This window comes from Lacerta agilis, chromosome 14 (assembly GCF_009819535.1).
Source record: "Lacerta agilis isolate rLacAgi1 chromosome 14, rLacAgi1.pri, whole genome shotgun sequence".
Lineage (NCBI taxonomy): Eukaryota > Metazoa > Chordata > Lepidosauria > Squamata > Lacertidae > Lacerta > Lacerta agilis.
In genome coordinates, this window is record NC_046325.1 from 19,844,150 (window position 1) to 19,867,731 (window position 23,582).

At 42.3% G+C, this 23,582-nt stretch overlaps 1 protein-coding gene and 1 pseudogene across 1 annotated transcript; both read right to left on the minus strand.

Moving 5' to 3' along the window:
* Nucleotides 1-1,803: 1,803 nt before the first annotated feature.
* Nucleotides 1,804-2,705, minus strand: LOC117059417 (vomeronasal type-2 receptor 26-like). The gene has a single exon (XM_033171154.1). The coding sequence runs from the start codon at nucleotides 2,701-2,703 to the stop codon at nucleotides 1,804-1,806; it is 900 nt and encodes a 299-aa protein (XP_033027045.1). The 5' UTR covers nucleotides 2,704-2,705.
* A 1,701-nt stretch (nucleotides 2,706-4,406) lies between these two features.
* On the minus strand, nucleotides 4,407-23,578 carry LOC117057565 (annotated as a pseudogene).
* Between the last annotated feature and the right edge of the window lie 4 nt (nucleotides 23,579-23,582).

The window sequence follows — 23,582 nt, forward strand, 5'->3', positions numbered from 1 at the left end:
ATAGCCATCATTGCTTAAATGCTTAAATCAGGCAACTTTATATTTAGCTTGAAATATCTCGGCTAACTACCCCAAATCAATCTTGGTAGCTTTGGGAGTATTGTCCCTCAACAAATATTTTAAGCTGTAAGGGAGTCACTAGGAGATCTCTGCGAAGGGTGTCAAGAAGAGGGTAACCCAAAATTATGTGATGTATTGCAACTGGTGTTTTCTTATTACAGGAGCAGAATCTGTTCTGGAAGGGGATTTTTTGAAACCTTCCGAACAGAGCAGATGAGGAGAATGCATTTAGATGAGCTAGCATAAAATAATCTGTGATGGGATGGAGTATCTAAATTATAAAAATAATAAGGCATCACTCAATGAACATACAAAAGGCTGGGAGGGGTAGAGTTTTTGCATTTCATGGTCTAGCAGTCTCTGCTTGATGAGAAAGAAGATTTGTGACTCATCCGATAGAAGAAGGGAATCTATTGCAACCCCTATTTGCCTGAGTTTGAGGGTAATATCAGAAAACCATGTAAAATTATGTGTATCTCTCAATAAAGAAGTTAGTAAACTCTCCGGGTCTGTATTAAAGTGAAATTTTAGTCATAATCCAGCCCCTAGATTCTAAGTGATGCTGCCCTAACTCAGCATTCATTGCCACATAACCCTGAGCTTCAGGATCAATAGTGCAAAGAATCAGAGATCACAGAGAGCCCCCTGTCTCTAAATGGTGGGGGACATATTTATGAAATTCTTCAGTGCCTTTGCTAGTTGTTTTGTTCATGGCAACTGAAATTCTACAGTGGGCTGGATGAGCACAAAAATCGGCACTTTTCAGAATTAATGAATCAGGAAATCACCTGTTCAGATCTGGGCATTTCCCCTGGGAATTGCTATGGAAAACATGTTTGTCCACATACATTCATAGATGCCATAAGAAATGAAGCTGGTAAAAGGCGCTGCAACCCACCAGGGCCACTTGCGCTTCTCATGATTAGCTCCTATCCAAGAGTATTCCCAAGCTATGTACCTGCTTCTTTAGAAGGAGTTTAGACTTCCGGAACGGCACGCCTAGAAGTCGGGTGGGATCCGCGCTCCTGCTATCTTGAGGCGGACGGGTGCTGGTAGAGGTGAAAGGGCAACAAGCGTGAGTCAACCGACCCCAGGGGAGGAACTTGGGGGCTAAGCTCGCAGCGGCACAACGTGGGGTCTCCCACCTGGGGGGAAAACCCAAAGCTAATATCGCTAAGAAACAGGGAGGACCTCCGTGCAAACGGGCGCAAACCCCTCTACAGCACAACGCCCCAAAACCTATCCAAGAGTATTCCCAAGCTATGTACCTGCTTCTTTAGAGGGAGTTTAGCCTCATCCAGGACAAGCAGTGGGCCTTTCCTCTGGATACAGGAACCAACTAAACATGGATAATCTGTTTTACCAAGATTTGGTTTATTGCCCCTCATCTAGTTCACCACTGCCTTGGGACACTGGCCCAGACAACCCTGAGCTAAATAAAGCAACAAATCAGCTGTGTATGCTCCAAATGCAGCCCACAGATCAGGTATGAAAGCCTGGAAGGTGTTAGATACAGTGAGTCCCTTATTTCTACGTCCCATGAAAAGAATAGTTTGTGTGCACCTTCCACCCTACAGATCCCGAATTAAGAAATGGCATGAGCCCCCCCCCCCAGTCTTAGTGAAGGACAAGTAACCTGTACCCTATAGGATGAAATCCTTACCAGCTAATATTCTGCTTTGCACACTGATCTACAACACTAGATTTTGAAATTATATGGCTTGATGCAAACACAACAACACTTCAGACCTTACTTCTTACTAGATGCTCTCTGCTGTTCAGCTCAGGTCGCAACAAAATAATGTAGCATTTGGGAGCAAAGATGCAGCACAACAGACCAGCACCAGAGGCTAAGATAGAGAAGATCTCCACAGCTACCATGTATTTTCCCTTGGTACTAAGGTAGGTTGGGACAAAAGATAGCCAAACACTGCAAAAGACCAGCATACTGAAAGTGATGAATTTTGCTTCATTGAAACTGTCAGGTAACCTCCTGGCAAAAAAGGCCACAGTGAAGCTGACAAGAGCCAGGAAGCCCATGTAGCCCAGGACACAGTAAAACATAGTCACAGATCCCTCATTACATTCCAGTACAACTTCTTTAGTCACTGAGTGCACATCAGCATCGGGGAATGGGGGTGAGGATCCCAACCAGGCAGCACAGACACCTGCTTGTACAAGGGAGCAGGAAACCACAATGGAATTGGTCAGTCTCTTCCCCACCCACATCCTCATCCTAGATCCTGGTTTGGTGGCCATAAAAGCCAAAACCACTGTGATAGTTTTTGCCAACACACAAGAAACAGCTACTGAGAAGATGATGCCAAAAGCCGTTTGTCGGAGGAGACATGTCACCATATTACGTTGGCCTATAAATAGAAACACACAAAGGAAGCAGAGTAGGAGTGAGATGAGGAGAGTGTAGGTGAGGTCTCGGTTGTTGGCTTTGACAAGGGCCGTGTTGTGGTGCTTCATAAATGTTCCCAGCACCAGAGCGGTGATCAAAGAAAAGTAAAGAGCAAAACAAGCTAAACTGATGCCCAAAGGTTCTCCATAAGATAAGAAACTTATATCCTTTGGTATGCACAGATTCTGGTTCTTGTTTGGATATTCTTCATCTGTGCATTTATTACAGTCATCCATGTCTATAAAAGAAAACATGTAGTCTTAATCACAACATGGTGTAATTGTTTGTTTTCTACAGAGAACATTTCACACTCATATTTAATGATACATTCAGCATTTACACCATGAAGAGTAGGATGGGTGAGTTAAGTGTCATGGAACTTTATACTGTAGGTCTAAATCAATGTTTTATTGAATTACTATGATTGTCTTGATGAAAATGTATATACCTCAGTTAAAATTAATATATTTACAGGGCAGGTCATAGCGTAGAGACTGACCCAACTCTGGAATGTAACCAAGCTGGGTAGGTCTAGGAACTCAAAAAACAAAACTTATTTTAAAAAGTATAATAAATCATTACTAAAATAAAGTTACAAAGTTTAAAAAATATTTCTGGTAAAAGTACCAAAGAAAGTAAGTTGAAAGCTTAACTAGCTGGATAGCTCAGGTGGTTAGACCATGGTGCTGATTACGCCAAGGTTGCAGGTTCCATTCCTGAATGGGACAGCTGCATATTCCTGCATCATACGGGGTTGGACCTCAGGGTCCCTTCCGGCTCAACAATTCTATGAAATAACAAAGCTAACTGACCACTAAAGCTGACTAACAACTGAACAATCATTTATGCAGCATAGATGAAGCTGTGGATACCTCAGGTTTCAGGTTAGTAGCATAACAGACAATAGTAACTACATTGAAAAGAGAACTACCATATAGTGGCCTAAGCCAGATTTAAACAAAAGCTGGCCCCAACCCCATGACTTGATGCAACCAATCATGATGCTTAATTGATGGAGCCTTCAAAACAGTGAGTACTTACCACTCCCATCTTGAGGGACAAACACCTGCCTCCCATCACAGGTTTTAATTAACTGGTTCTCACAAATACTAACCTTGGAGGACTGATAAGGAGGCACCTGCGTTTGGTATCAGTGCTTAGAAATTTCTAAAAATTCAAGAAGTTTCTAATGTGGACCAGAAAATTCCTCTCAGGTTGGATTCCTACACCCATGGGGATCTTGTATTTTTGCTATGCCAGCTCCCAGGCAGCTTCCTAGCATCAGTGGTGGTTTAGGATCCAGCAGATTCTTTTCTGGCTGAGATCTGTCCCTGAAACACCCCATAGGGGTGAGTTATGTTTGCTACTGCTGGCAGGCATACCACCAGTGGTAGATTCCACCTGCCCAGAGTGGCAGAGCCACGTGAAAGAGGATATCCACCTCATCAAAAATTCCTCCACTGTTGCAGGTCAGCGAATCAGACAGTTGTGGGATATCTTTCTCAACTGTACCAAATCAAGGCCAGAAACAACTGGGATTCTGTGGCCTTCTGATATATTCTGTGATAGCCAGAATCAGATGTGGAAATGGGGTGGTATCATGGCAAAATGAAACAGTTTTCTATGTCTGTAAATCTACATTGTGCAATAGATGGAGTCTTAGAGTGCAAGCCTAACTCTCTCCCAGGTAGGTGGGGCTTTATGGATGTGTGGGGCCATCATCACACCTACAGGCCTGCTACACATGGAGGTGGGGCAGAGAAGTTTCTTTGCCAGTCTGGAGTTTTGCACCAAGTCAGGCCAGATGCCATCACACAACGTCAGTAGAACTCTCTCTACTGTTGTTCAAAAAAGAATCAAGTAAAGTAGATTACAACAATCAATTTGACAAATAAATTAAAGTTGGCTGCTAAGTCCAGAAAAATAGTTCACAACCTTCCTAATGCTCGTCCTCTTCTGGCAGTAACCACTGAAGAGGAACAAGAAAACCACAATTGAGACACACAATTGCCTTTGATATCACCAGAACTAGGTAAAGGTAAAGGGACCCTGACCATTAGGTCCAGTCGTGTCCGACTCTGGGTTTGCGGCGCTCATCTCGCGTTAATGGCCAAGGGAGCTGGCGTACAGCTTCCGGGTCATGTGGCAAGCATGACAAAGCCACTTGTGGTGAACCACAGCAGCGCACGGAAATGCCGTTTACCTTCCTGCCGGAGCGGTACCTATTTATCTACTTGCACTTTGACATGCTTTCGAACTGCTAGGTGGGCAGGAGCTGGGACCGAGCAATGGGAGCTCACCCTGTCGCGGGGATTCGAACCGCTGACCTTCTGATCAGCAAGCCCTAGGCTCTGTGATTTAACCCACAGCGCCACCCGCGTCCCATCACCAGAACTACATCTCATCTAAATACTCAGAAGGCATTGTCATTTTTAATGATGGAATCTGTTGTGAAAAACCTAAGGCAAATGATCACAAACCAGGTTGTTTCTTCTTCAGTAACAGCTCCCTCCAAATCCCACTGTACCAAAAATTTCAATCACAATTCAAGCACTGTAGAGGAGACACTCTGATATAGCCATAATCTTACATGCACACTCCTCTATCTTTTAACCAAACCATTCAGTTTTGTCATTCTGTTCCATAGACTCATAATTCTTACCCTCCTGAGCTGAGATTTTCCCTTCAGGACATGAGATGCAATCGTAGCAGCAGAATTGCTCCCCTTCTTTCACTTTCTTTCTAGAACCAGGATGGCATCTCTCAGAACACAAAGACACAGGCTGTGACTATATGAGAGATCAGAATTATCATGTTGCGAATAATGGGGATGGAATTCTTATATTATCAACAACTTTTCATTTGCTTCTAAAGTAATGCCTCCTTTCAGTAATATATAGATGAGGTCAATGCTACCATCTCTTGCGATTTTTCAAAAATTAACACAATATATACCATATAATGTCTATATTTACAATTTTTACATTATAAAATCGACCAGTTCTCCATAAATTAACACTGTACTTTGTTTCCTATATGGCCTGTTACACAGTAGTTTATTTAAGACTTATGAAGCATGGGTTTTCATACACAATTTGACATTGAAAATAGATGCTGTGATCAGATGCATAAGAGTTATAGACACACTTTTAAAATAGCATCTGCTAACGAGAATGGATGGAGCTTGGTTGAATGTTAAATGACATAGATTGTGATTTTTTGTCTATTTAAATCAAAATAGAGACAATTTAAGTTTCCTTCAGACTCCTCAATTGACAAAGACAAGACCATAGCAGCTTGTGAAACCCCATTTTTAAAAGGCAATATTTTATAAGTGTTCATAATGCTCATTCAAAATTGGATGTCTTTTCAAATTGCTGGCAATAGGGCCCTACCTTGTTAAACCAGCTGTACCATGTTATGGCTTCCGCATTGATAGTGAATACTTGGTTGGGATCTACCCTCCCAACTTTCACTCTATGAAATGTTTGGTTTGAAGAAACAATCCAGTTGATCACATCAAGTCCAGCTACTAACTCCCCATGCTGGTCAAAGGCAACCTTGTCCCCAGCGCTGTTGTTAAACGAGACACTTTTGAGAAAGTGATAGAGCTAAGTTGAAAAGGGAAAAGCAAGAGTTTAGAAAAGGCTTAAGTTGGATCATATTGAGGTCCAATGTTGTGTATGTTTTTCTTTTTTTGGGGAATTGTTCACTCTTTATGACACAGAGATAAGAAGAGGGGCACCATGTTAATAAGGATAATCATAATGATATTTTATTATTAATTTCAAATTTATTACAAATTTTGCACAAATCAACTCTCAAAGTGATTTGCAAAATGAAATACAATATACATGACAAACATTTTGGGAAATGAGGCACAGCAGAAACTGTGGTGTCTTTATAATATATGGTTTATTTACGCATATATACAACCTGAGCCTATGATGGAGGGATTCCCAGCATCACATGCCAGAAGGGTATTGCTTCTCCCATAGCTGCAGCCTCAGGTTCAAACAGAAATCAGACATGCTCATTTTTCTTTGCTGGTCATCCATTACTTTTCTCCTTAATGGCTCTTCTCCCAGTTGATTTCCTGAACTCAGGGAGCTGGTCTGTCTTATATTTTTTACATTTGCTGGTACCCAGGTTAAGACTCCAAGCATTGATTAAATTCTAAACCCTACTGGAATCAGGAATTTAGAGGGGTCTAGCACCCCTCAACTCTATTCTCTACTATGCTCTATTCACTGACAATAAACCAATAGGCTGCTTTAGTATTAACAAAGCTTGAGAATAGACAGAGGAACAGGGGACCCACAGCACAAAATAGAAACCAGGCTGCAGGATCCAGAAATGGAAAACAAAGTAGGACAGGTAGGGTGAGATGAAGAGCCGAGATCCCAGCATTTGTCATCTTCCCCAATAACATCCAGATTCAGCCCAAGACCCCAATTGAATGCAGAAGGATCTCATCTAGAAGACTTCTGTTTCAGTGTATCTGAAGAAATGTGCATGCACACGAAAGCTCATACCAAGAACAAACTTAGTTGGTCTCTAAGGTGCTACTGGAATGAATTTTTAAATTATTTTTTATTTTGTTTAGACTACGGCAGACCAACATGGCTACCTACCTGTAACTGGTTCTATGGACAAGAAAGTCATCCCTCAAGGCCTGACACTAGTTGACAGAAGATGAAGGATGAAGGATGAAAGATGAGTGGGGTGTGGGTTTGGCAAGTTTTATTACACTGATTGGGTTCTACTGCAGTGCAATTGTGGAACTCTGTTATATGATGTTGTTGTGCCTATTACCTGCCAAAACTGTTGCTTTTGCCACTTCGGTCCTCCTCTGCCTTCCATTGCTCTGAGTTTGAGTCTAGATGAGGACATGTCATGTAAAGCATGAGCAACAACATTGACAGCATTGTACACACTGTAGCTGTAGCCTGTCATGCTCATCTCAAAAAACGGTGCTGGAAGGGTTTCTAGCTTCTCTTCACTACTGCAAATATCGCCTATCACTTCTTCCACATCTGCATCGGGGAAGACACAGCCAAAGGCCTCTTGCCAGAATTGCCTGATAAAACCATCTTCTTTTGTGTTGGAAGGATTTCGTTTCTCAACAAATTGTTTGAATTCTGGTAGATCACTGGAGTGGATTGTGAAAGACAGCATACCATTGAATATTTCTGTTTGCCAGTATTTTTGATAAACCAATGAAGTGAGTTCCATTTGAGCCGTCGTTATCCACACAATGCCTTTCCGTAGACGTGGCTCATGTCCTGAATAATATGGGAACCATCTCAAAAATGTCATGGAATTAGATTTTCCATAAAACACAACTACATTGGTGCTGCTGTCCATTATTTCATTATACATTTTTGCTCCATTTTCTAGGATTTCATTCACTTCAGCGACAGACGTTAATGTGGGGACTCCTTTTATGAAGGCAAAGCAAACCCCTCTCTGGAAAAACAATGGCAATACTGTTTGCAAATATCTATCATTACTTTCATCATTCAGTAAAAGGACCCCAATCCATGTCCACCCGAAATACAGAAGCAAAGAGACAATTCCTGTATGTTGAAGGGCTTCATGTGGGACCATCTGGTAGAATGAATGTCCATAGCTTTCATCGTTCATCGATGGAACAGAGCCATATATGAGCTGAAAAGAGATTGGGTAGGGGGCATATAGAAGACAGTAATGGCAGAATTTATATTGTACCATGAAGTGTTTGAAACAACCCACATACAGTGGAATCCAGTCCTGTTTCCTCTGTTGATGGAAGCCATCTATGGATCTGCTAATGGAATTCATTATGTCTACTTGGGTATCCACAATAAATAGTGAGCCCCATTGACCTTTCCCTGTTGCCTGTTCCAAGTGTCATTGGAAAAGTGTGGTTCCATCTTACATGGATTATATGAATAGGGTCCTAAACCCCACTTACATATTTTTACATTTATGAATGAATCATAAAGAGCATTTTCATTTATTATTTATTGCATCATTTAAACTCCACCTTCCTGTGATAAAATATAACTTAAGACAGTTTTCAAATACAAATCTCAGACACCCTGAATTAAAAACAATCCTAAAAACAAAGCAAACAAAACTGTAGCACCAAGAGCAATCACCAGCAGCAGACTAAAGATTAAGACTAAGCAAACTAAAGAAAATAATAATAATAATAATAATATATCCCGCCCATCTGGCTGGGTTTCCCCAGCCACTCTGGGCAGCTCCCAACCAAATATTAAAAACACAAAACAGAATTAAACATTAAAAACTTCCCTAAACAGGGCTGCCATCAGATGTCTTTTAAAAGTAAGACAGTTGCTTATTTCCTTGACATCTGATGGGAGGGCATTCCACAGGGCAGGTGCCACTACCAGGAAGGCCCTCTGCCTGGTTCCCTGTAACCTCACTTCTCGCAGTGAGGGAACCGCCAGAAGGCCCTCGGCACTGTAACTCAGGGTCTGGGCTGAACGGTTGGGGTGGAGACGCTCCTTCAGGTATACAGGACCGAGGCCGTTTAGGGCTTTAAAGGTCAGCACCAACACTTTGAACACTTTGAATTGTGCTCAGAAATGTATTGGGAGCCAATGTAGGTCTCTAAGGACCGTTTCAGTCACCAGGCTAGCTGCCACATTCTGGATTAATTGCAGATGTGAAGTGTGCCTCATTATTTCCAAGGTACAGATAGTAAATGTGAAAGGATCAAGGCAGTGTAAGATAAATTCCCACAGTGGGTGCACAATCACACACAGCTGTCCTACCTGTGGAATCTTATAGTTATTCAGGAGAGTTGCCACATTAGTGGAAATGTGGGCGTCCAGTCCCCCAACGACAGCTATTAGATTTTTCTGTTTGTCACAGAGATAACTAGGGATTAATCTCTCCGGTGCTGATAGAAGTATCAATGTGGCATGATAGGTCCTCCTTGCATTGTTATGGCTGTCATAGATGTGGAATCCCAAAGTGAGATTGGGTAAAATCTGAGGGTTTTCATTGATCTCCTTTACTGCGAAGTCCAAGGCCACAATGTGCTGGTAATGCTTAGGTATTACACTAGAATTAATTTGAGATTCTGTATCAGAAAGGTATTTAGTTTAACTATTGCCACTTTGTTCTGCGCCTCATTTATTTATTATTATTTAATTATTTCGGTATCTACAGGTATATATTCCCTTTCTTGAAGCACTGTTTGCCCTAAGAAATGAGAAATGCCCGTACAAATCTGCAATAAAAATATTGCTGCCTTCCCCAGTACTTCTATTATTGAAAAACTTTATCATATTAGGGAATCAGAGTTTTGTGTCTCTTTTGTAGGAAATCTATACTTTTTTGTTTTTCAATTTCCCTTTTTTAAGGAGTTTGTTCCATATGTGTCCAAAGCATGACACTCCATATAATATCTGAGTAGGGTATCTTTGTAGAGATAATTTCCTAAAATCAACTACCCTGAAAACTTGAGTGAGCTGGTCATATTTAGACTGAAAAAGGAATCCTTAAGAGAGACAGGATAGCTTTTGTAAAATATCAAAAAGCTGTCATGCAGAAGGTGGAGCAGACTTATTCTCTATATTGAGTCAAAAGGAAGACTTAGGAGTAATGACTGGAAATTTCAAGAAATCAGATTTTAGCTGTACATTGTATTATTAATCACTCCTTCAGAGTGAAAGAGACTGTTTTGAAAGGCAGTGAGCTGTCCTTGACTGGAAGTATTTAAGCAGAGGCTGAATGGCATCTGTCAGGGATACTGCAGTTGCTAACATCCCTGCAGACTTTGCGAAATATAAGCCGTTCCCCAAAAATAAGCCATACCCCGAAAATAAGCCATAGTGATGCGGTACCTCCCATTAAAACAGCCTGGAGAGGCGTGGCTATGCAGCGTACCAATGCGACACGGTTAAAATAAGACATCCCCTGAAAATAAGCTATACTGTGTTTTGTTGAGTGAAAAAAATATAAGACGGTGTCTTATTTTTAGGAGAAACACGGTAGTTAATCCAGTCTCCAGTTTAGGTGTCGGTTTTATGACTAAAGCTATTAGAGCAAGCTAATAGGATGCTTTAAAAGCACTTTAAGGGGAATAGTAGCAGTGGAAAATCGTCCCATTGAGGAAATCTGAATTACTGTGGCAGGGAGCTTCATAGGCTCATAAAAAGCACAAATAGCTAAACCTGTATTTATTATAGAACCAATTCCCTACAGTAAGCTGCAGAAAAAGTTGTGGCACAGCATTTGATGGAAGAAGAAAGAAACATAAAGGGAGCAAAGAGAATGTTTTTAAAAATAAGTAAAGTGACTTGTACAAGCACACACACACACACTATATATGTATAAACACTCACGGTGCTGATGTGAAAAAAGTATTTTTATCTACATCCCCTTAAATCAGGGGTAGCCATTGTGGTGCTCTCTTCCAAACATTGTTGGACCACAGCTTCCATAATCCCTGACCACTGACCTACCTGCTTGGAGCTCATGGGAATTGCAGTTCATTAACCTCTGAAGGGTAGCACATTGGCTATCCCTGACTTAATGGACTATTTTTTTTCCTGCTGTCCAAACCTGAAAGAAAGTCAGAGCTCCGCAGCTCTAGTGTTGCCAGTGACAAAATACATAGAGAGAAAAGCAAACAATCATTAAGGATTTACACAAATGACTCTGTCAGTGTTGGTAGGGGTTCTTCCATGAAGAATATTTCACTGACGACAATAGCAGCATGGTAAGCAATGCCACCAATGATGAGGTCTCCTTTCTGGTGGTATTTAACTGGAGGCTGTGGATAACGGATACGGCACTGAACAACATTAGGTGCACACGCTGTGTGAGGAAATAGGGCCAGCAGAAAGATGACTAAAACCATCATTGTCAGTATAGGACAAATCTTAATCACAGTCATTAAACCATCTGCAGTTCAAACTGCCTGACTTGAACATTTTACTCCCCCCCCCAATAGATTTGAAGCCTAGAATATCTAAGATTAGAGCTGAGGACCTTGGCCTATTCCCCGTTCCTCTCCCTACCTCTGAATTATATTAGGTATATTTATGACATCCTTCACAGTCTTTGCTCTTTGTTTTGCTAATGGGCACTGAAATTCCATAGGGGTTTGAATGAGCAAGAGAACTAATTACTGTCCTTTTGACAAAGCAATAGTGTAGTTAATTGTTAAGTGAAAAGTAATTATCGTATTTTCCCGTGCATAACACGCCCCCGTGTATAACACACCCCTGTTTGGGGGGACTTGAGAGAAGTTGTTTGTTGCATATTCTGATCAGAACCTTTCTCAGATAGATAGACTGGAAGGGAGAGTGGGATTTGGAATGTCCCACAACAAGAAATGGATGCTAGATTCGATATTCAAGAAAAAGGGAAGATCCAGTAACTGAGGTTTAGCACCTGAACTATGTTTCGTTGGATACCCAGCCATGGACCATGAAGAAAGTGTAGGTTGGGTGCCCGCATGGCAAAGTGCGATATTGAAACCACTTTCTGCTCCCTGTACATTCAAAGGATTTTCATTTATTGGGTTTCAAGTTTCAGGACAATTAGTTCTTCAACAAAGCCATGCCCATTGGTTGTTCTCCCACATTTGCAGCATTCAAAACATTCAGCACCTTTTTGTAAAGGACAATGAAACACAGAACAGGGCTACATCAGGTCATTCATGACTGAGATTACTTTTTAATTATTCCTGCTAGGTCTGAGAACTGCCAGCTCTCGTTGGACTCCTTCAAGAAGCTGGCCGAGAAATCATTCTTGTCCCTGTCAGGATGCGGTCATCGGCTCCTGGTTGCCCAGAAAGTATAAAGTCAAGGGGAAGTTTCTTACAGTCCTTTTTTATTTCAAACTTTGCAGAGATAGGCTATAGGACCCAGATTCTTGGATAATGTTGTTGTCCCGAGTGAATCTCCACCCCGTCTCTCCCACTTCCTCATTTGTCATCATCATCACCTCTTCTGTCTTTGAGCTCTTTGCTCTCCTACTTTTAAGGGTCACCGGGTTCTGGGAGATGGTGGGTCTGGAATGCTTTCTAATATCAACATGCCAGCCAGCTGCTGCTCCAGCTTTCCCGTTATTTCCCAACTTTCCCCTTCATCTGCCTCTGAGTTGTCACCTCCCCCCCAACCCCTGTTGTACATCTATACTGTCTTCCTCTTCCTCCTCCCTGGAAGAGTAAGGATGGGGAGGAAGTCTCAACCATTCCTCCTCCTCTGCCCAGTCCCTGACAGTCCCATAGCCAATTCACAGCTGTCTTCAAAAAGGCAATATTGGCTTGTGGTTTGAATGCCAATGATTTCATAGAACACACTTTCCACATGGGAGCTGCCACCATCGCTTTCAGATGTCATGTGTGACCAAGATCCCTATACAGCAATGTCCCTATGTGATGGTTTTTCCTTTGAGGTGTTGGTCATAGACACATTGAAATATGTGGTCACAGCATTGTCCACTGCACATGTGCACATGCCATGTCAATAACATGGGGCTCACAGCTTGGTCTAGGGGACAGAGCAAAAAGTCCCCTGGATGAGCCAGGGAGATAGGGGATGGCATGATCCTGAAGCTGACAAATGAAATGGTGGCACACGGTACTCCAAAAGCCTTAGTGTTAACAGGCATTACATCTATGGGGGGGGGGACTGGGGACTGAGGCTCCCCCAAACCTTTCAGTGAGATGGAGCCAGGCAGGCCCCGTTGGGCCACCCTTCAGCTGCAGAAGGCTCTGTCTTGCCCTCCTTAGGCTGCAGCGGGCTCTGTTGGGCCTAATTGCAGCTGCAACATTCCCCAGCAGGCCTTTCAGAGGGCACGATGGGTCCTGTCAGGCATCCTCCCACCATGTGTCATCACCCGTGCCACACATGTGATGTCACATGTTTGCGCAGGTCCCCCCCCCCTGAATGTTGGGTAGAACCCAGTGTGCCCACTGTTACAACTGGGCAGGAATGACCTGGTCTGCATAAAAAGCATCAACCTCATCCTGTCAGTTGTTTCCAACCTTGAGACCTTGCGGTAGGCACACCCAAGAATAAGCATGATCTGGTTAGAACTTTTGCAACAACAGCAGTGACATAGTGCAAAGGAACCTGCTCTCACCTGTCATGCCCTCTGGAAGGTGAACAAAGTGCTGTGGCATGCACTGGTGGCAGTGTCATTGGGCAGCTGTAGGTGGGTTCGGCCACAAGCCAGGGAACTGACATCTGCCTCATATGGTGGATAAGGCATTGGGTTGAATGCTGTAGTCTATTTTCTGGGAAGAGATGAAATGGTGTATCACACACACCCCGTTTCCTTATAGCAGGTGTGATATCTCAGGGTATCCCATTAAAGGGGTCCTGGAATGGAGCTGAGGGGCATAGAACTTCCAGAAGGCATATTGAGGGGCAAGCTTAGTTGACCCATGTCTTGAGGTGGCCCTTAACCCTGAAAATCTGCAGCCAACAGGCAGGAATATTAATCAGGATGCACACCCAATGCCTAAACCAAAGCTTACCTACATCTCTAATCAATAAAGTTGTGGCAATTTTCAATATCAGACCGTTGTTGCATCAGTTTTTCCTCCACTTATCAGCTCACCCTTCCTGTCCCCACACCGTGCTTGTGTCATGAATATTCCAGCTCCAAGTGTAGCTTTGCAGCTGGCTGCAGAAAGCAGACAAGATCAGAGAGGCTTGGATTTTACTCAGGCAGTGGAGAGCCGACAGCTGCAGGCTTCACCTCCTTGTGACCTTGAAAGGCAAGCTGATAAGGCAATAGCTGAGAGCAGGCTGGAACCAAGCCAAGAAGAAGAAGAAGAAGAGTTTGGATTTGATATCCCGCTTTTCACTACCCGAAGGAGTCTCAAACCAGCTAACATTCTCCTTTCCCTTCCTCCCCCACAACAAACACTCTGTGAGGTGAGTGGGGCTGAGAGACTTCAGAGAAGTGTGACTAGCCCAAGGTCACCCAGCAGCTGCATGTGGAGGAGTGGAGACGCGAACCCGGTTCCCCAGATAACGAGTCTACCGCTCTTAACCACTACACCACACTGGCTCCCAAAGCTCTCAGGAAGCACAAACAGGCGTGAAAAGCGAGAGAGACAGCAGATGACCCAAAGAGCCTGAGATGTAGATGAATAAGACGGCTGCTAGACAGAAAACAAAACAAGAAATGCAAGGGTCACAGGTTCAATGTCTTCTGTAGACGTAGGAAGGACTCCTTAGAAGGGTCAACTTAGTGATGATGCTGGGTGCTTGGCTAGAGCAGTCCTGAGCTAATTGCTTGTTTTTGCAATAAATTCTCCTTTTAATTACTGTGTTATCAAGCTGGGAACCTGGGCTCCTAACAGCTTGGGTATACAACCAAACACTGCAACAGATCAACATGCCGTAAGTGATCATATTGACTTCAGTAAAGCTGTCAGGTAACTTCTTGGCAAGAAAAGCCATGTAGCCAAGAGCAGAGTTCAGTAAAGCTGTCAGGTAACTTCTTGGCAAGAAAAGCCATGTAACCAAGAGCAGAGTAAAACATAGACACAGCCACCTTGTTACATTCTAGTATAATTTCTTTGGTCAGTGAATGGGAAGGAGGGTACCAGCCACAGAATACACATGTTTGCTTGAAAAAAGGAGCAGGAAAAGCGGGGGGGGGGGGATGCAACCTTACAATCCAGCACTGGAGGCTAAAATACAGAAGATCTCCATAGTTACCATATATTTCCATTTCATGCTCAAGTAAATTGGAAAAAAGATAAACACTACAAAAGACTAAGATAAACATACACTAATATATCAACTAATATATCATAACAAATAACTTGCAATAAAAACTTCATTCTTTTCTTCTTATTAGCTGTTCCCTGTTGTTCAGTTGAGGCTGCAACACAATAATGTAGCATTTGGGGGCAAAGATGCAACACAGCAGACCAGAGCTGGAGGCTAAGATAGAGAAGATCTCCACAGCTACCATGTATTTTCCCTTGGTGCTCAGGTAGGAGGGAATAAAGGACAGCCAAACACTGCAAAAGACCAACATGCTAAAAGTTATAAACTTGGCTTCATTGAAACTGTCAGGTAACTTCCTGGCAAGAAAAGCCACTGTGAAACTCACAGCTGCCAGGAAACCCATGTATCCAAGAGTAGAGTAAAACATAGTCACGGAGCCCTCATTACATTCTAGTATAATTTCTTCCGTCAGTGAATGCATGTCAAGATCTGGGAATGGAGGAGAGGTTGCCAGCCACACAGTACATATGAAAGTTTGAGTAAGGGAGCAGGAAAGAACAATGGAGGAGGCCAGTCTTTTCCCCACCCACTTCTTCATCCTGGAACCTGGTTTGGTGGCCATGAAAGCCAGCACCACAGTGATGGTCTTTGCCAGCACACAAGAAACTGCCACTGAGAAGACGATGCCAAAAGCAGTTTGTCGGAGGAGACAGGTCACCTTCTGAGGTTGGCCAATGAACAATAAAGCGCAAAGGAAGCAGAGCTGTAGGGAGATGAGGAGAGTGTAGGTGAGGTTTCGGTTGCTGGCTTTGATGATGGGAGTGTTGTGGTTCTTTATAAATAGTCCCAGCACCAGCACTGTGATCAAAGCAAAGCAAAGAGCAAGGAAGGCTAAACTAATGCCCAAAGTTTCTTCATAAGACAAGAAGATTATATCCTTGGGAACACATGTATCTTGCTTCTTGCTAGGATAGTTTTCATTGGAACATTTTTTACATTCATTCATATCTGGAGGGGAAAGATGACTATTGCCATTAAGTTCAACAACATGCCATTATTGCTCCCTTTTCACATACCCATTCCAATAATACAGTCAGTGTTGATATTGTAAAATGTCCACAGGGCTGAGTATAACTGCTTAAGTGTTACATGGATCTAAAGTAGTATCAGAGTGAAGAAAGGGATGCTGCAATGAAAATGGTGTGGTCATCTATTTAGGGTGTTATAGGTATGCTAAATGTGGTAGAGATGCCATTCTCTAGGCAAACAGAAATAGAAGTCTCAATAACCTTTCATTAACATTCTAAGCATTAAAAGATTAACCTATTGAGTTATGTGCATATTGCTCTGATTAACAGCTGTTCTGAGTTTGATCCAGACTATCTTGAGTGTATTTACATTTCTTGAATTTATTTTAATGGGAGCTGAGTCCAAGTAATGCAGAGTGGATTCAGGCCTCTATGTGTATTTCTTACCTTCCATATTTGAAATCTTCCCCTCTGGGCATGGAGTGCAATCGTAGCAACAAAATGGTTCTCCTTCCTTCACTTTCTTGCTAGATCCAGGTTGGCAACTCTCAGTACAAAAAGAATGAGGGTGAGCCTGATCCATAAACGAAAGAGCATAATTATAATAAAGAGAAAAATTATTAGGGAATCTTTTGGGTTCTGGTCGTTTTGTGTGGGTAGAGGGAGAAAGTACCTGGTATGATATAGCAGATATTTATCTGAACTAGACGAAGCATTTCTGTTAATTGAAAGCTGCCAATAATACCTCTTTTTCACCGCTACTGAAGTGTTTGGGCAGGGCTCACACATTACAGAGCAGAAAAGCAAGCATAATATAACTATATATATTTATATTATTTCATAAAAATATTCACAATACTTGTCATTTACATTTATACACAGGGTCTTCTGAATGCCAGGTTAACTCTTACCTTAAAGTTTATGTAGTGGGTTTTTTGCTCAAATAACTCAGGATAACTTCTCATCACAGGACTATAACTGCATAAGAGTTTTTATTCCCCCTATCCTGCTCTGTTTTATTCTGTCTCACCAATGTTTATTTTGATCTCCCAGTTTATAAAATTTTGCTTACTCTGCTGTACTGATAGCTTTGTAAATCTATTGAGGAGCCAGGAATTTCCAGTACTCTTTTCTGCTTTGCTCCTAGAGATTTTTCCACTTGTTGACAAAGATGATATGACTCATCTAATATATATTCTGATTATGCAACTTAATGCATGTATTTTGCGAGTGTTCTTTTTATTAAAAAAACTAATTTATGAGGAAATGGAACAGAACCAATCTATGGTCTAAAAGTCATATGGACCAACACATACCCACTGCCGGTGCAGCACTGAACTTCCACTGCATTGTGCCTATCTCCCTCCTGGTAATGCAGCGACATTGCTGTCGGGAGGCTGGATGTGCTGTGTAACCTTTCCCTGACAGCCATTCCTGTAAGACTGATGTGTGTCCAATTTCCTGCTCAAGCCTCTTCACCATATCTCCTCTTTTCTCCTCTTCTTCTGCTCCCCTAAAACCATCTGTTTTCTATTCTACTTTATCCTGTCTCCTCTCAATTTTTTCCTTCTAGTCTCTTTGCAATTTATGTTGCCTTTCCACTCACATTTCTTCTTTATTGTTTCTGGCACATCAGCCTGGGCAGAGATCTGTGGGATTTCCTTTTTATATCAATTCATAAACAGTAATATTATTTCAACCGAAAATCAGTTTTTCATGGGTGTGTATGATTGTTAAATGAAAGCAGCTTTAGAAATCTGGACAATAAACCAGTGCTTATTCAATAGTGCAACTCATTTGAAACAGAAGGCACTTGGACCCTACCTGGTTAAACCAGCTATGCCATGTTATAGCATCTTCATCAAGGGTAAATGCAAGATCTGGAGAAGCCTTTGGGTCCATCCTTCCAACTCTCACTCTATGAAATGATTGGTTGGAGGAAATAATCCGGTTGATAATATCCAAGCCAATGACTACCTGCCCATACTGGTTGAAGGAGACCTCATCTCCCACAGTGTTGTTAAATGAGATACTTCTCAAAAAGTGGTGGAGCTAGATTGAAGTAAAGTAAAAGCAGGAGCTTAGGAAGGGTTGCAATTTTGATCTTTCAGACAAAGATTTAATGTAGGGATGGTGAAATTTGTTTCTATAAAGAGATGTTCACACGTAGGAAACTTTTAAACCTCAAATTTAAATTAATGGTGAGCGGAGCCCAGAGTCAATGGTTGATGGTGATTGTGTCAAATGTGGGTGGAAGTGGATTTTCCCATACAGTATATTTTATATCCCACACATCCTGTTTGCTTGTTATTTTTGACAGTCTGCTCTCTCTCAAGATTGGTTCTGATGAAGCATTTGGGGAATAGGGGATGCTAAGAGAGTGGTGCAGATGCCTCTGGCTGCCACCACTGCTTCCTGGTTGTGATTGGAGTCCCATCTCAATTGATTGTTTGGGATTCCACATACAGTTCATTCATCATCTCATAGCGCCACCCCCACCATGGACATTTTCTGCTTGAATAAGCTCATTGACTTATTTTTTTTTCATTGGTGTGGTGCCACCATTGTTTAGCCAAAATTTGCAAGCATTTCAATATGTCATAAATTTATATATCCAGCACTGGTTCCCTCTTTCTCACACCCATGCAGAAAGTAGTAAAGCCGGGGGGGGGGGGGAGAGCACTGAGGGAGCCCAAATGTTGAGGGGAAGTAACACTCACAATGCAATGCTCCGCAAGATGAGAATCTTCAACCCCTTACCTTCCATAACGGTTGCTTCCAATCCTTCTGTCTCCTTTTGTAAACAATCCCTTTGTGTCTGAAATTAGCTGAGGCCAACACATGCAAAGCATGGGCCACGGCATAAACAGCATTGTAGATGCTATAGCTATGGCCTGTCATACTCATTTCAAAAAAATCCCCAGGAAGGCTCTCCAGCCTCTCTCTCCCAGTGCATATAGTCCCCTTCACTTTGCCAACCATGGAATTTGGGAATTCACAGCCAAAGGCCTGTTGCCAGAAGTCCCTGAGGAAACCATCTCCATCTGTGATGGAAGGATTTATGCTCTTAACATATCGATGAAATCCTCTTACGTCATTTAAGTGAATTCCAAAAGATATAGTGCCATGGAAGAATCTTGACTCCCAATTGCGTTGAATGACAAATGAAGTGAACTCCATCTGGGCTGTTGTTATCCATACTTTACCTTGTGTAGTCATTGTCACAGGCACAAAGTTTTTTAGATATGGAAGCCATCTTAAAACTACCATTGAATAAGATTCTCCATAGACCAGTATCACGTTCGCTTTGCTGCTCATTATTTCATCATGCAGCTTTGCCCCATGTTGAATCATATCCTCTGTTTCACTGGCAAAACTCATTTTTGGAATTTTTTCTAGAAAGGCAAAGCAGATACCACTCTGTGTAAACAATGGGAGCACAGTGTGCGCAAATCTTTCTCCATTGTCATTGTCCATCACAAGGACCCCAATCCATGTCCATCTGAAATGCAGAAGCAAAGAGAGAATCCCTGCAAACTGGTGGCATTCCTGGGGGGCCATCTGGTAGAAGGAAAATCCTGGGATTTTATCATTCATCACTGGAGCAGGGCCATATGTGAGCTAAGGAGAGATTGGAGAAATAAATGCTATGGTTGGAAATGCTGATTGGAATAGATAAAATGTGGCTAGAGCAACCCAGTCAGATGGGCGGGGTACAAATTATAAAATTATTAAAAGCAGATATTAATCTCAATATGGGTCTTATGCTTGGCTGGAGATGGGAAGATTCCACTCATGCCAATAATATGATTTGTGACAGGAATAAATTGTTGGCAAATGCTTTCATTGTTCATAGCTAAAAAGGCAATTTTATTTTCTGATTAATTTCCCATTAAGTTTTATTATTCTCTGTATGATTAACATATAACCCCAAGAAGTCATCAAGGTTTAGTGAATAATTTGGGGTGTTAAATGACATGGTGCATAAGAAAGTACACGATGACACTCCATTCTACTATTTGAAACAAATCCTGGAGATAGGATCAGAACCATTGAAAATCAGTGACTCCAATACCCATCTCACCAAGTTAGCTCAGAAGGATACCATGGTTAATGGCATGATATCGCCAGACACGAGGACATAGCCCGCGTGAAACCTGGGATGTTTCTGGGGGAGCAGGTGTATCGGGCTGCACCAGCCCGTTACCTGGCGAATATCCACTACTGGCGGACTTCTCACTGCGGCCAGACTGCGGAATACCGCAGACTTCTCACTGCGGCTAGAATCCACAGAACACATTCTACTGAGTTGTCCCTTTTATAACGATTTAAGGCAATATCTCATAGCCCCATATTTATCTCAGGTTAGCTCTCGATTAAGAGAAAGGCAGGTAGCATATCTGCTGAATAAGCCCACTGGTAAAATAGCCTTATCTGTGGCTAAATTCCTCTCCCTGGCGCTCAAGTGTCGGAAGCGCAAAATCGAATGTCTCGATGTGGATTATCTGTATGAGGTTTACTAGTGCTGTCATTTTTAATTGTGTATCCCTCTGATTTTTTTTAGTTGTATAATTTTGTATTGAGAAATGTTTTTTTATTTCTTTCTGACTATCGGTCGAATAAAGGATATGTATGTATGTATGTATGTATGTATGTATGTATGTTAATGGCATGAAAGGTCACAGAGATCAAGTAAGAATTAGGGTTGCAATCTCCTTCTCATCTCCCAATAAAGGTCATCTATCAGACCATCCCAAGTTTATTCATTCCCATAACCATTCTTGAACCGGAATACCGCAGACTTCTCACTGCGGCCAGACGACAACACAGGGGGATGCATACCCCTAAACATTTTGTAAATTTAAGTTTGGCCTCATTGGTGGACAGTATTTCAATATGAGAGTACCCCTAAACATTTTTTAAAGAAAAAAAGCACTGCACAAACCTATGAATACAGGATCATCAGAAGCTGCCTTGTTCCCAATTCCAATTTCCTCCCTCATTTATGAATGAACTATAATACAGGGATTTCTTAGTCTTGGAAAAGGAAGGAAGGAAGGAAGGAAGGAAGGAAGGAAGGAATCTGCCTATTCCTGTTCCATCTATTTCTGATTCCAACCTAAAAAAATAAAATCTGGAAGGACCAAAGAAGTATGAAAATGGTGTTGGATCCCCATACACACAGAAGTGCCCTACCTGTGGAATCTTATAGAGATGCAAAATAGTTGCCACATGAAGGGAGATTTCAGTGTCAAGTCCCCCAATGACAGCTGTCAGATAATTCTGGATATCACATATATAATTTGGGGCAAGTTTCTCCAGTGTGGATAAAAGTAGCATAGTGGCATGATAGGTCTTCCTTGCATTGTCATTGCTGTCATAGATGTGGAAGCCCAATGTGTAGTTGGGTAAGATGTGAGGGTTTTCGTTGATCTCCTTTACTGCAAATGCCAAGGCCAAGATGTGCTGGTAACCCTTAGGCACCACCCTAGAACAAGAGTTGCAATCTATATCAAAACACAAAGTTAATTATTTTGAATTCAGTGGGCTTTATCATTGGTATAGGGGCATAAGATTGTAAGAGTATAAGATTGTAAGACCCTAATGAATAACACAGGTCTCCCTTTCTGCTGTGTTGTGAGTTTAATTATTATTTTGTTCTGTATATCATCATCATCAACAACAACAACAACAAGAAGAACATCTGGATTATAATTGTGACATTGCAAGCAATGCCACCCTTCAGGGGACCAAGACTTTGAGCTTTCTCTCTGTATAACAAAAGTGTAAGAATGTCACCATGCAGCCCCAGTTGTAGGATCTATAGTTCCATAGCACCATTCTGTATTTGCATTCCCTCATAGCACAGCCCCCGTTAGTGGATTTATAGAGCAACATCATAAACCTGGATTTGCAAGGTGTCAGGTCACAGTAGTGGAGGAAAAGTGAAGGCAGGTTGCATTGCTGCAGTGGTCATGGGATGGAAGGAAAAAAGGAGGAATATTGTGTTTCGAAGCTGGTTATTAGGAACCTTCTTAGTATGCATAAGTAAGTTTCCATTTGGGTAACAATGGTCTGTGCTTCCTGCAAGCATTCTGATTAGTCCTCAAAAAGAAAAGAAGAAGAAAGTTTATTTTGAAGTAAGGGAACTAGGAAGGGAGTTAAAGAAGGAGACCAGTTAAAGTTAGATACATCTGGTTCCCACAGAATTGGATCATATTGAAAAAGAAAAACATGGTGCAGCTGGGCAAATGCCTTCTCTCACAAACATGTTCCACAACAAACACGTGTCTGCCGCTGTGTAATGTGTGAGCATGTCCTTCTTCCTCCCAACTCAGCCTCAGGCTTATGAGCTTTCTCAATCCACCAAAGCCTATCTTCACATGCAGAGGAAGTCCCTAACTCACTGAGGGTTTGAAACTCATCAGCTCCCCATACCTGGTTTAGTTGGCCAGTCAAAGCTGTTCTCAGGGTGTGGCTGCCCTTGCATGCTGACAGCTTCTAGAAGCCACTGGTGAGTGCTGAGTACAGAGTGGGGACCAAAGGTGAACAAACTAAAGGTAAAGGTAAAGGGATCCCTGACAGTTAGGTCCAGTCGCGAATGACTCTGGGGTTGCAGCGCTCATCTCACTTTACTGGCTGAGGGAGCCAACATTTGTCCGCAGTCAGTTTTCCCGGGTCATGTGGCCAGCATGACTAAGCCGCTTCTGGCAAAACCAGAGCAGCGCAAGGAAATGCCGTTTACCTTCCCGCTGGAGCGGTTCCTGTTTATCTACTTGCACTTTGACGTGCTTTCCAACTGATGGGTTGGCAGGAACTGGGACCGAGCAACGGGAGCTCACCCCATCGCAGGGATTCGAACCACTGACCTTCCTATCAGCAAGCCCTAGACTCAGTAGAAGGAAAAAGAGGTGTCCTCAACTAGAGGTACTACACCTCTCCTAATACCCCATACTCCTCCCAATAACATGTTATTCACTCCCCTGTGGAGCAGTGGGGTCCCCGCCCCACTTCAGTATTGTTTTAATTGACTGAACACTACAACCCTATTCCTTTTTTAGTCTGAGATAGATCTCATTCAGTTTGAAAGGAGTTATTCCCAAATAAGAGCGTATAGATTTGCAGCCCCAGCAGGTGTTCTGATGCTGCTATTCTAGGACTCCAGTGACATAATAAATAGAAGTAAAAACAAGAAGTTCTTACACGAGGTCTTCAGATAATTCTGGTGGAAATTCTTCAGTGAAGGTTGCTGGATTGGAGACAAAGCCACCATGAGAAACAATGCCACCAATGATAAAATCTCCTGACTGATGGTACTTATGAAGTGGCTTATGTATATACTGACTCCTGCAATTTTCCATGTGG